This window comes from Nicotiana tabacum, chromosome 4 (assembly GCF_000715075.1).
Source record: "Nicotiana tabacum cultivar K326 chromosome 4, ASM71507v2, whole genome shotgun sequence".
Classification (NCBI taxonomy): Eukaryota; Viridiplantae; Streptophyta; class Magnoliopsida; order Solanales; family Solanaceae; genus Nicotiana; species Nicotiana tabacum.
Genome location: NC_134083.1, coordinates 122,198,907 through 122,211,901, shown reverse-complemented (window position 1 = coordinate 122,211,901; position 12,995 = coordinate 122,198,907). Strand labels below are relative to the sequence as shown.

The window sequence follows — 12,995 nt, the reverse complement described above, 5'->3', positions numbered from 1 at the left end:
AACACACACTACTTTACACTTGCTCTTTGAAGTATCTTTGATCTCAGGCTGAAAATGAAAAACTCTCAATTGGCACCTCTACATATCGACAACGAGGCTAGTCATCAAGGTGAGAATTACAATATGGCGCCCGCTAATACGGGGCCACTTGCTGATGTTGTTGGGATTCAGACTGCAGATCCAATTGATGCAAATTCGTATGTGGCCATCGACGCGCACCTGCGTACCGACCCTGAAAATAGCGTCTGTGGTAGAGCCCGATCTGTAGCTCGAAACACACAGAACATTGAAGAAGACGGGATTAGCCTACGCATAAACTTCGAAATGCTGCAAGCTCAACAATTGGCGATAGCTCAGTTGCGGAGCCAAACCCAGGTTCCGATCAGGGTTGAACCTGATCCACCCCAAGAAGACACCCACAGAACGGAACCGGCCGTGGTAAGGTCGAATGAACAAGAGTCGGGGACTAACCCCAAAATTATAAAAATGCTCGAGGAGCTGACAAAGCGGATAGAGCCAGGGGAAAAGAAGATCAAAGCAAACGATAAAAAGGTTGAAACCTATAATTCCAGGGTAGATCAAATCCGAGGAGCACCCCCGATATTGAAGGGACTGGATTCCAAGAAGTTGGTGCAAAAACCATTTCCTCCAAGCGCGGCCCCAAATTCTATCCCCAAGAAATTTCGTATGCCCGAAATACCTAAGTACAACGAAACGACCGATCTAAACGAGCATGTAACCTCCTATACATGTGCCATCAAAGGGAACGACTTAGAAGACGACGAAATCGAGTCTGTTTCGTTGAAAAACTTTGGGGAGACCCTGTCGAAGGAAGCCATGATATGGTATCACAACTTACCTCCTAATTCTATTGACTCATTTGCTATGCTTGCATACTCTTTCGTAAAAGCACATGTCGGAGCCATCAAGGTCGAAACCAGGAAATCAGACATTTTTAAGTCAAACAGAAGGAGAACGAGATGCTCAGAGAGTTCGGGTCCCGTTTTCATGAAGATACCGAACCTCAACATGTCATAAATATGATCATCGGTGTAGTCGACATCCCACAAGGGCCAATGTTGAAACGCACCAGAATCTTCGTCACCAGGGAAAAACGAACCCGATACTACATACCTGAAGGAGACTTATCCTTCAACGACGAGGACGCAAAAGGGATCATACAACCTCACAATGATGCACTGGTAATATCTGTACTCGTAAATAAAACTAGAAGCAAACATGTGTTAATTGATCCAGGTAGCTCGGCCAATATTATTCGATCGAAGGTCGTAGAACAGCTCGGTCTACAAGACAGGATCGTGCCAGCAGTCCGAGTCCTAAACGAGTTCAAAATGGCATGTGAAACAACCAAAGGGGAGATAACATTACCGGTCAACACCGCCGGAATCGTACGCGAGGCTAAATTTTATGTAATCGAAGGGGATATGAGGTACAACGCCCTTCTCGGAAGGCCATGGATCCACCACATGAGAGCAGTACCCTCAACTCTTCATCAAGTGTTAAATTTCCCAGTCCCAGGGGGGATCAAGACAATCTACGGGAACAACCAGCCGCAAAAGAGATGTTTGCCATCAAAGAAGTGGTTCCGATATCAACGCTCACAACACCGAAGGAACCGAATTCTGGCGCCGATCCAAAAGCCAAATAGCAATTACCGATTCCGATAACAATCCAATCAGATAAGCAAAAGACTTACGAAGACGATGATTACGAGGTTCCCCGATCTTTTATAATCCCTGATAATTCCGACGCAACCAAATCGGCGGTCGAAGAGCTGGGGCAGGTTGTATTAATCGAGCATTTGCCCGATCGGAAGGTATACCTGGGAACGAGATTAACTCCCGAGGTCAGGAAAATTTTTGTTCAATTCCTTATAGTTAACATAGAATGTTTTTCTTGGTCCCATCTTGATATGACATGGATCCCACCAGAAATAACCGCTCACAAACTATGCATGGACCCTAAAATTAATCCGATCCAATAGAAGAGGAGGCCCCAGTCCGAGGTCAAACATGCTTTCATCAAGGATGAGGTATCTAAACTCCTAAAAATAGGGTTTATTCGAGAGATTTAATACCGGGATTGGTTAGCAAACCTAGTGATAGTCCCTAAAAAGGGGAATAAACAAAGAGTGTGTGTAGATTACAAAGATTTGAATAAGGCATGCCCAAAAGACTCTTTTCCTTTGCCCAACATCGATCGTATGATCAATGCCACGGCTGGCCATGAGATCCTGAGTTTTCTCGATGCCTATTCCGGGTACTACCAAATACGGATGGACCCGGGTGATCAGGAAAAAACCTCCTTCATCACTAAAAATGACACATACTATTATAATGTAATGTCGTTTGGATTAAACAATGTCGATGCCACATACCAACGGCTAGTAAATCGGATGTTCGAAGAACAAATAGGAAAATCGATGGAAGTTTACATTGATGATATGTTGGTTAAATCCCTGAAAAATAGATGAAAGTTTACAACGAGGATGATATATTAGCCAAAAGCTTAGGAGGAGAGGTGATCCAAGCCAATTGCGACTCCCTCCTTGTTGTAAACCAAGTTAACAGAACATTCGAGGTCAGGGAAGAACGAATGCAGAGATACTTAGACAAATTACATGTGACATTACATCGGTTCAAAGAATGGACTTTACAACATGTACCTCAGGATCAAAACAGAGAAGCCAATGCCCTCGCTAACCTCGGGTCATCGGTCGAAGATAACGAGTTCAATTCAGGAGGAGTCATACAGCTTATGAGATCGGTGGTGGAACAAGGTCACGCCGAGATCAATTCAATGAGCCTAACTTGGGACTGGAGGAATAAGTACGTAGAATATATCAAGACGAGAAAACTACCGTCGGACCCAAAAGAATAGAGGGCCCTACGTACCAAGGCTAACCGATTTAGCTTATCCGAGGATGGAACGTTAGTCAGAAGAATGTTCGATGGCCCGATGGCGATATGTTTGGGACCAGGGGATACCGAATATATTTTGAGGGAAGTTCATGAAGGTATCTGTGGAAATCACTCGTGCGTCGAATCATTGGTTCAAAAAATAATTAGAGTTGGTTACTACTGGATCGACATGGGAAAAGACGCGAAGGGGTTCGTTCGAAAATGCGATGGATGCCAAAGGCATGCTCCGATGATTCATCGAGCAGGAGAGCCATTACATTCGGTCTTGTCACCATGGACGTTCATGAAATAGGGGATGGACATCGTCGGCCCCCTTCCACGGGCGCTCGGTAAGGCCCAACTTATTTTATTTATGACTGACTATTTTTCTAAATCGGTGGAAGCACAAGCATATGAAAAGGTCAGAGAAAAAGAAGTCATTGATTTTATCTGGGATCACATTATATGTCGATTCGGAATACTGGCCGAGATTGTGTGCGACAATGGAAAATAGTTTATTGGCAGCAAAGTGAGCAAGTTTCTTGAAGACCATAAGATCAAAAGGATCTTATCCACTCCTTACCACCATAGTGGGAACAGACAAGCAGAATCCACCAACAAAACCATAATCCAAAACCTTAGAAAGAGATTGATCGACGCCAAAGGAAAATGGAAAGAAGTGCTACTTGAGGTCCTATGGGCATACCGTACAACCTCGAAGTCCAGTATTGGATCCACACCATTTTCTTTGGTTTACGACACCAAAGCTTTAATACCAGTCAAGGTCAGAGAACCAAGCATCAACTTCCGACATGCAACAAGGGAATCAAATAACGAGGCTATGAGTACGAGCCTGGAACTATTAGATGAAAGGCGCGAAGACGCCCTTGTCCGTTTGGCCGCCCAAAAATAGCGGATCGAGAGATATTATAATCGAAGGGCCAACCTTTGATATTTCAATATTGGGGACTTAGTATTAAGAAAAGTCACACTGAACACCCAAAACCCGAATGAAGGGAAATTGGGGCCGAACTGGGAAGGACCGTACCAAATTATCGGGATCACCGGAAAAGGATCCTACAAACTCGGAACAATGGACGGCGTGCAATTACCAAACAACTGGAATATATCTCACTTTAAACGATATTATTGCTAAGGTACAACCACGATTCTTTCATCTATTTTTCTTTTTTACATTTCAAATTGACACTTGCAGGCAACTTATAAAGGATGATACAAGATCCTAGGTCTGAAAGCACGTGTTGCACTCTTTTTTTCTTGAACTGGTTTTGTCCTAAATCAGTTTTACGGAAAGGTTATTAACGAGGCAACAAGTAAATCGTGTTAACTTAGAATGGTCACGACAGCATTCTAGGCCTCTCATCGGTCAACCTCAAACACTGGGGGCAATATCCTTGGGTATCAGATATTTTACAAGGCATTTTGACTTCGTGATTGAAGGGCTTAGATCAACGGAATTTATTGTAAGGGCCAAACGATAAAATGAACCGTGCCCGCTCAAATAACTCGAGCCCTGGCACAAAACATGTATACATGTACAAATATTATGCATAGGAATAAAAAAGGAGACTCTTCTTTGCAAATAAACATCTCGTCTTCAAAAATGTCACTTGCATTTTCAAAGACTTTTCTACACATGATCCCATAAAGATATCGAGCCCAAGGGCCACCTTAATCCTAGTTCGAACATTCACTACACTCGAGGACTGTGGACATTGCCCGAACTCAACGGCTAAGGCAATTCCGAGTTAATAAAACTCGAGGGCATAAAGCTTATTTGGCATTGCCCGAATTAAAAGGCTAAGACCGTTCTGAGTTAATAAAACTCGAGGGCATAAAGCTTATTTGGCATGCCCGAACTCAATGTTTAAGACCGTTTCGAGTTAATAAAACTCGAGGGCATAAAGCTTATTTGGCATGCCCGAACTCAACGGCTAAGGCCGTCCCGAGTTAATAAAACTCGAAGGCATGCAACTTATTTGGCATTGCCCGAATTAAAAGGCTAAGGCCGTTCCGAGTTAATAACACTCGAGGGCATAAAGCTTATTTGGCATTCCGGAACTCAACGGCTAAGGCCATTCCGAGTTAATAAAACTCAAGGGCATAAAGCTTATTTGGCATGCCCGAACTCAACGGCTAAGGCCGTTCCGAGTTAATAAAACTCGAGGGCATAAAGCATATTTGGAATGCCCGAACTCAACGGCTAAGTCCATTCCGAGTTAATGAAACTCGAGGGCATAAAGCTTATTTGTCATGCCCGAACTCAACGGCTAAGGCCATTCTGAGTTAATAAAACTCGAGGCCATAGAGCTTATTTGGCATGCCCGAACTCAACAGCTAAGGTTGTTCTGAGTTAATAAACCCGAGGGCATAAAGCTTATTTGGCATTGTCCAAATTAAAAGGCTAAGGCCGGTCCGAGTTAATAAAACTCGAGGGCATGAAGCTTATTTGGCATCGCCCAAATCAAAAGGTTAAGGCCATTCTGAGATAATTATTTTATTTTATGCTAAGGCATTTCGACCGTTGCTAAGATAAATAAAAAAGTAAGGGAAAGATTTGAGAAATGATGAAAAGAAAAAGTCTTATACATATATATATCAAAATGTATTTACAAGGGCTGGATAGCCCCGATTCATGTTTTTACAAAGGCCGAACGACCTCAACAAAAAAGTTAGTAGAAAAGACAAAAAATGGCCTAATCCTCATTGAGGGCTACGTCGTCGCCAACGGGCTCTTCTTCACTATCGGACTCACCCGACTCGTCAGACGCCTCGGAATCCTCCTCGGGAAAAGCTAGCCTCCAAGCATTGGTTTCGCATGTCTTGGCATTCTCAATTTCGGTCAATATGTCAAAAATTTGAGCATCGACTCCCTCGAGGGTCTCCCTTCGCGATTCCCACCTCGCATGCTTCACCATGTTTTTTGCCTGCTCCTAGATAGCCTCGACATCAACTTTGAGTTGGGCCACTTTTTTATTAGCTTCGTTCCGGGACGTAATAACCTCTGACTTGGCAGCCTCGATCTCCTTGACCAGATTCTCGTGACCAGAAACAACCGAGCTCAGTTAAGATTGGAGTCCCTCGATCATTTTGGCCTGCGCCAAGTTCTTTTCCTTTGTAGCCCAAAGCTGAACCTCAACAGAAACCAATTGTGTCCGGGCAATCTCTTTTCCAAGGCTAAGCGATCCATATTTTTCTTCCATTCCTCAGTCTCGGCTTTGACCGCATCCATCTCACCTCAGAGTTGCTCGATCACGTCAAGTTTATTATGAACCTACGAGTTCAGATTATTAGCTACTGTGTATGACTCATCATCACTAACTCCAAAAACTCTCCTTACTGCTCAACCAGTTCGGTATGTTCCCTACGAGCCGCTTCCAGCTCAGCTTGGGATTTTTCATTAAGGAGCTTATAAGCATCCCTCTTTTCGGCAAGCTCCCGGGCCTCGACCTCAAAATGTTTTGACTTCTCCCGGTATCGAAGAAAAGCCTCATGATGAAGCACCGAGGCCTACAAACACAAAGGAAAAATATTATGATTATTCATGATTAAAGCTAAGTACATAATAAAGGGATATTCTTAATTACCCGATTCAGCGCCTGTTAAGCTTTGTTGAACAGGCAGGGCACCTCTACCTTGTTCATTTTTGTTTGATCCTCTTCGGTCACCAAGCACCGAAGGTAACTGGCAATGCCCACCGGGGAAGAAAGAACACGGGCGTCCTCCAGGATGAACATGTAAATTTCCCGCCTCCGAGTAGGATCAACACTCGGAGCTAGGAAATGGTTCACTAATTGAGTGCTTGAATAAGGCCCGCCGGCTTCTGGGGATGGTGTCTTTTCTGGTACCGGTAGGTCACCCAACCCGGTGACATCCTATAAGGCGGTAGAATCCAGGCCATCGACGAAATGGTGAAGAGAATCTACCACTCCTTGGGCCCCCTCACCGAGGTTACCTTTCAGTATTTGGGACTCGTTTATCATCGAATTAGTAAACGAAGGCAACCCAGAGAGGTCGATCACCCCAAGCGCCTCCTTAGGCATATTGCCTTCTGACCGCAAAGTACCGGCCAAATTCCCTTCGTCAGCTTCCCCATCTCGGAGCGAAATGGTCTCGGCTCTCCCTAGTTCGGAGGCTTTGACCGCTACTTCTTCTACGGCCTCCCTGACTTGAGGCAGTTCAGAACCACTTCTCACACGGGCCACCAAATTGGAATCTTCTTCTTCTTCTTTGGACTAATCAATCAACTGATTGAGTGAGTCCGATGAGAGCTCTCGAGCACTGGCATCTTTGGTTTTACGCACCGGCCACTTCCTCGGTTTTCTCTTTTTTGGGTCCGAGGGACTCGAAGCTTTTCTTTTCTTCTTATATTTGTCCTGTTTTGAAGCAGGGGGATCGACGTATATATTATCGTCAGCTGATGGAGGCTTCATTTCGACGTCCTTTGGTAAACCTGCAAAATGAAAATATAACGGATCAGAAATCGATGATGAGAACATAAGATCAGATATATTATTAAGGAAAAACTCTTACCATAATTACGGGCCTCCCATCGGCCCTTTGAGAGCTCACGCCATAAGCGCTCGGTGTAAGGTCTCTGTGTCACGATGCCCTCGACCCACTCTTTAAGTTCAGGAACAGGGTTTGACATTCGGGCGACAACTGTATCATATAACATCGATGAGAAACTAACGAAATGAAAAGCAATAAAAGAAATATCGAAGACAAAGCTAAAACTTACGTTTCATGTTCCATTTCTCAGGAAATGGCATGTCCGCAGCCGGGATCAAGTCTGAGGTCCTCACTCGAACAAATCAACCAAATCATCCCCGGTCTCGATCCTCGTCGATACGCGAGAATAAGGTTTCGGTGGCTCGACGGGCATGTTTAATTAACCTTCCTCGGTAAAGTCGAGGGTTGTACAGGCGCATGAGATGGTCGATGGTGAATGGACATCCCTCGACCTTGCTCACAAAGAATCAAAGCAGAATAACGATCCTCCAAAATAAAAGATGTATCTGCCCGAGCATCACATCATACTTTTTACAAAAGGCTATGATAACCGGATCTATAGGACCCACGTGAAAGGGTAAGTGTAAACACTTAAGAAACCCTTTACGTGGGTGGTAATTGATTCTTCAGGGGTAGGAACCACTACGTGTTTTCTTACCCAGTTGCAATCCTCTTTAACCTTATCGAGGATGCTGTCCGTGATCGTACATATGTACCTCGAGACCGGTTCGCATCGATCTGGTACCATAGGCGTATTCTCAACCTTTAAATCAGCCACAGTAGGGATGTATAATCTCAGAGGGGGTTCCTCAGTAGCAGCATGATGAGCGTTTTCAGAAGGTTTTGAAGAAGAAGGTGTTTCTTTTTGAGGAACAGAATTTGAAATTTTTGCCATTTTTATAAAAAATGAAGGAAAGAGGTTGTGGATTAGGGGAAGCTTTGAGGTTGGCAATGAGAAAACAGAAGATGAAGAAGATAAAGTTCTTAGAACGCAAAAAGGATGTGAGCGTAAAAGTTCTAACAAACAGATTAAAGGATATTTATAGGTTCTTCAAGCGGCGGTTCATCTCCCGAGGTAGCCGACCATCAACTGACATACATTTAATGCCTCGAAGACCGGGTTGACGGGACGTTTCTACTATTCTTATCACCTACGTCATGTACCCGTCGTCATGATTTATCGAAGTAAGGACCGAGGGTTCAAATCATTTTTAATCGCTTACTCTTCAAAAAACGAGGGGACTATCTGTATACGGGTAGAACCGAGCTCTATGCTTGATCGAGGCATCTGGAATAATAGGTCAAGGCTCGGCACCTACGTAAGAGATCGAAGTTACCGATTATATACGGGTAGAACCGAGCTCTATGCTTGATCGAGGCATCTGGAACAATAGGTCAAGGCTCGGCACCTACGTAAGAGATTGAAGTTACAGATGTAACTTCGATCGATATCGAGGATCGAAGTTCGAACAAGACCATCAGATTTGCCCTCGAGTTTATCGGGGGCACGACCGACCCTGCTTCTAACAACCTCGAAGAAAAGCTTTGCCAACTCACACTACAAGTATCCGTGATTCTCGTCATTGACCAATCATTATGGCGGAAATTACGGGATTAAGTCAAAAAGGGAGCCAACGGTCTATATAATTTTCTATAAAATAATGTCTTAAAGGTTTCATCTCCCTGTATATATAAAGGGAATTGAGTAATTCATTTGACACATGGTAACATACTTAAGAGAAAAAGATACCATTTTTTCCAGCTTTGTTCATATTATTCTGGCTTCAATAATATCATATCTAAATTCGAAGGAAATTAACCTTGCAAGGCTTAAGTTGTTCAATCTGCATTGTTTGTATTTATTTTTCTACTTATTCTTCCATATTAAATTCAATTTCTCACTTTGTATCAAATTAGATCACGTATCCTTAAAACCATGTATAAATTCAATTGTAATCTGATTATTGGGGCAAACAGAATGACAATTCAAAGTTTCGGGCATACGTTTGGGAGTTGTAAGAACCTTGGAATTTGAAAAGCTGTCTTCAACTACCTTCTTTTCTCTAAGTATTATTTATAATTACAAGTACAAGTGGATTTAGGTTTTTAGGTCCGTAGAATACCATTGAACACACAATTCCCTAGTGCAACTGTTTCGAACTTAGTTTTTAAATACAATTAAAAGAAATGTTCAAGTTTATATATATATAAATCGAGAAGTTTGCTCGCATCCTTCATTACTAACAAGACTGGAAAGAAAAAAAAAGAAGAGAAAATGCAGATTATCCCACACGAAAAACTCATCTTTGCCATCACCTAAACGAGTTTGCAAAGTTTGCTTTTTCAGCATTAGAAACAGGGTAAGAAGTAATTCTAATACACTCATGAGTGCCAAAGCAGAACTTAGAACAGTAGCCTGAATGTTCTGTCGTCGAATAGACAAGGCTAATGATTCAAAGGTGCTTGTTATAATATACAGAAGACGCTAATCTATGTACACTGCACGACAAGTGAACAAACTAATATCAAGCTAAAGTACCAAAATTTTGACATACCGAGTAAGAATTACTACAAAATTTTGATAAGATCAATGCCTGGATTGATAAAGTTCCATACTTTCTCTGCCTCTGTTAACTAGATCTTCAACAATGGGATCTTGCATTAGGTGCCCCTGCTTAGACGCCCACTCCAATACTCGGTATACATTGTCCTCACCTAATGCCTCACTGTCAGGAACATGCATTGCTATGTAACTCAAGAGAATCAGAGAAGGAGTCTGAACCATTTGTTCCCCAAAGTAAACCAGTGGAACTAGGTGCTTGGTGCCTCCTGCCTCTATTATAGCCTTGCAGTGATTGACTCTAAGAAAATTTTCTGTGCAAGCATATTTGTTAAGTGCAATTGCAGCTTCACGTGTTACATCCGGTTCCCTATCATCTAGTAGTTTCACCAATGGACCAATGATTCTTGTCTCAGTTGCTCGGAATGTCCTAGCGAGGTGCCCTATCGATTGGATGCTGGGAACGAGCAGTTCCGAGTCTTCCTTTTCAATGATTCTCAAGAACTGGTCTACGACAGCTTTGGCAGCAGGTGCAGTGGGCTTGAAAGCAGAATGTCGCAAATCTGAGTTTGTCTCAGCTACTGCTGTGATCTCCATTAGTGCCATGGCCGAATGATATTGTACTTCATCAGGTCCCTTCTCCAGCAAAACTGCTAAGCATAAAAGTGCTCTGGATTCTGTAATACTACTGCAGATGGCAGCATTTCCCGCGCAAAGGTGCGCAAGTGCTCTGGCAGCCATTGCTTTCATTTCGGCCTTTGTAGCAGGATCTTCGCTCTCCCTCTTCCCCTTAATGCTAGTCCCGGACAAGGCGACTTGGTGCTGCTTCTGCTCATGATGAGGATGTTGTACTGGGCTGTGTTGTTGGTTAGGCTTTGGTATATTATTGTTCATCGTAGCATTGTCTTTCGATTTCATGGCCATCATATTCGCTACCAAATTATGCATTTGGGTGGTTTTGTGATCACCCATTGGGTGTGAAATTTGACTACCATCTACATCATTGTCTTTGACAGTACTAGTAGAATTGGCATTGGCCATCACAATATTGTTAATGGACATGGTCTGTTTGCTAGCAATAGCATACTTACTATGTTCTTGAATGGTTTCAAAGGCAAGATGACTAACCAGTAATCTAATGGTATTAGTCTGAGCAAAATGATCTTGACATTTGGGATGATGTGCAGCCAATTCTGAAATAGCCCAAGCCACCACAATCTGAACCTTCATGTTCCCATCTTTGAGGATTTTTGCAAACACAGAGCACACACCAGCATTCACAATGTGTTCGACGCTTTCCGGATCACGGCCAAGTAGGCCAATGGCCCTTGACGCACTCTCCTGACCCTCCATTCTTCCTTCTTTGGCCAATTTCAATAATGGTCCAACCCCACCTTCCTCTATAATCAACTTTCCATAGCGATCGTTGTCACGAGCCAACGAGACAAGAGAAGCTGCTGCATCCGAACGTTCCTCTATCGAGCCCGAACACAAGATAGCTATCTGTTCCCATATAAGGCACAAAATTGGCTCATTTGCAGCTACAGGAGGAAGGCCTAGATATTCATTATCCCCATCATCAGCAGGGGTGGAAACACGAAGGAGCCAAGAAACATCACCGATAGAATTCTCGAGCTGTTGGATTGTTTTCCTAAAAGCAGCAGCAGGGATGATGGTGAAAATACGTCTCAAACCATTGGCACGGCATTTGAAAATGAGGGTAAGGGCCTTGTCAAGAACTTGCTCCGTGTCATCGATGATTCGACGTGTTGGACGTTCGTACAAGTCGTTGCTGGAACGTGCAGCCTGTCGGAGAAGTGCTGCTAGCTTCTCTGTTTTGGTTTTGATGTCCAGACAATCTTGTTCGAAGTTATTAACATCGACAGCGGCCTTTGTTATATGGTCCGCTAATTGTATTGGCCTTGCTAGGATTTGTTTCACTTTGTCCGCCATATATTAACAGCGGACCTTTTAATTTATTTCCTAAAACTAAAGAATCATAAACCTTATCTTTCAAAGAGAAGAATTATTGTTACTGAAAAGAAAAGGGAAAAAATACACGATTGGTAAAGTTCAATGGTGTTGTGATCCCGAAAAGGGTTGATGAATCTCACCCTCAGCCAAAGAGCCATGAGCGGAGGGCGAGAAGGAGGTGGTGATAGGGTGGCGGGGGTTGGTGGTGATGGTCAGTTATGGAAAATGGGGTCTCGTAATGGTTAAACGCAATTATCTCTTTAGCTGTCGAGTTTCCATTAAACGAAGACTCGTGCTCCGACTGTTACAACCGTATTTATAGGAAATTATTTGGTTGGTTCCAAAGAGTGTAATGGTATGCTTTTGTAATTAAGATATAAGTGGCCTCAACCAATTCGCTTGTAAGGAATTAATATTTGGGACAAAATTTAAATTTACCCGTTTACAATATCTTAATTTGTATATTTATTACACTTTAGGGCCATTAATATCCCATGAAAAGTTAAGGAAATGCTTAAATAGCCGCTTTAAAAACCAATAGCCGATAAAATATACTTCCTCCCGTTCCAATTTATGTGAACCTGTTTGACTGGACACGAAGTTTAAGAAAAAATAAAGACTTTTGGAATTTGTGATCCTAAACATGTCAGAAAGGGGTCTAGAGTATTTGTGTGGTTATAAAAGCTTCTCATTAAGGGTAGAATTGAAAGTTTAAACTAAATGTTTTCAAATTTAGAAAGAGATCATTCATTTTGGAACGGAACAAAAAGGAAATAGGTTCACATAAATTGGAACAGAGAGAGTATATTTTTATATATACATATATTATATACAAAAAAAATATAGATATTTTATACACTTTTTGGATATTGAATGCAATTAGTTTCGGCCGACCAACCAATTTTGTATTTTGCCTAAGAAGTTAGCTACATCAGATATTTATATCAAACTAATGAGCGTAAGATATATGTCTTGCATATACACTTTTTAACATTTAGTCATAGTTA

The 12,995-nt window shown here is 42.6% G+C and overlaps 1 protein-coding gene across 1 annotated transcript; it reads right to left on the bottom strand.

The window, feature by feature from the left end:
* Positions 1-9,815: 9,815 nt before the first annotated feature.
* On the bottom strand, positions 9,816-12,351 carry LOC107823404 (uncharacterized). The gene has a single exon (XM_016650042.2). The coding sequence runs from the start codon at positions 11,965-11,967 to the stop codon at positions 10,042-10,044; it is 1,926 nt and encodes a 641-aa protein (XP_016505528.2). The 5' UTR covers positions 11,968-12,351; the 3' UTR covers positions 9,816-10,041.
* Positions 12,352-12,995: the final 644 nt, after the last annotated feature.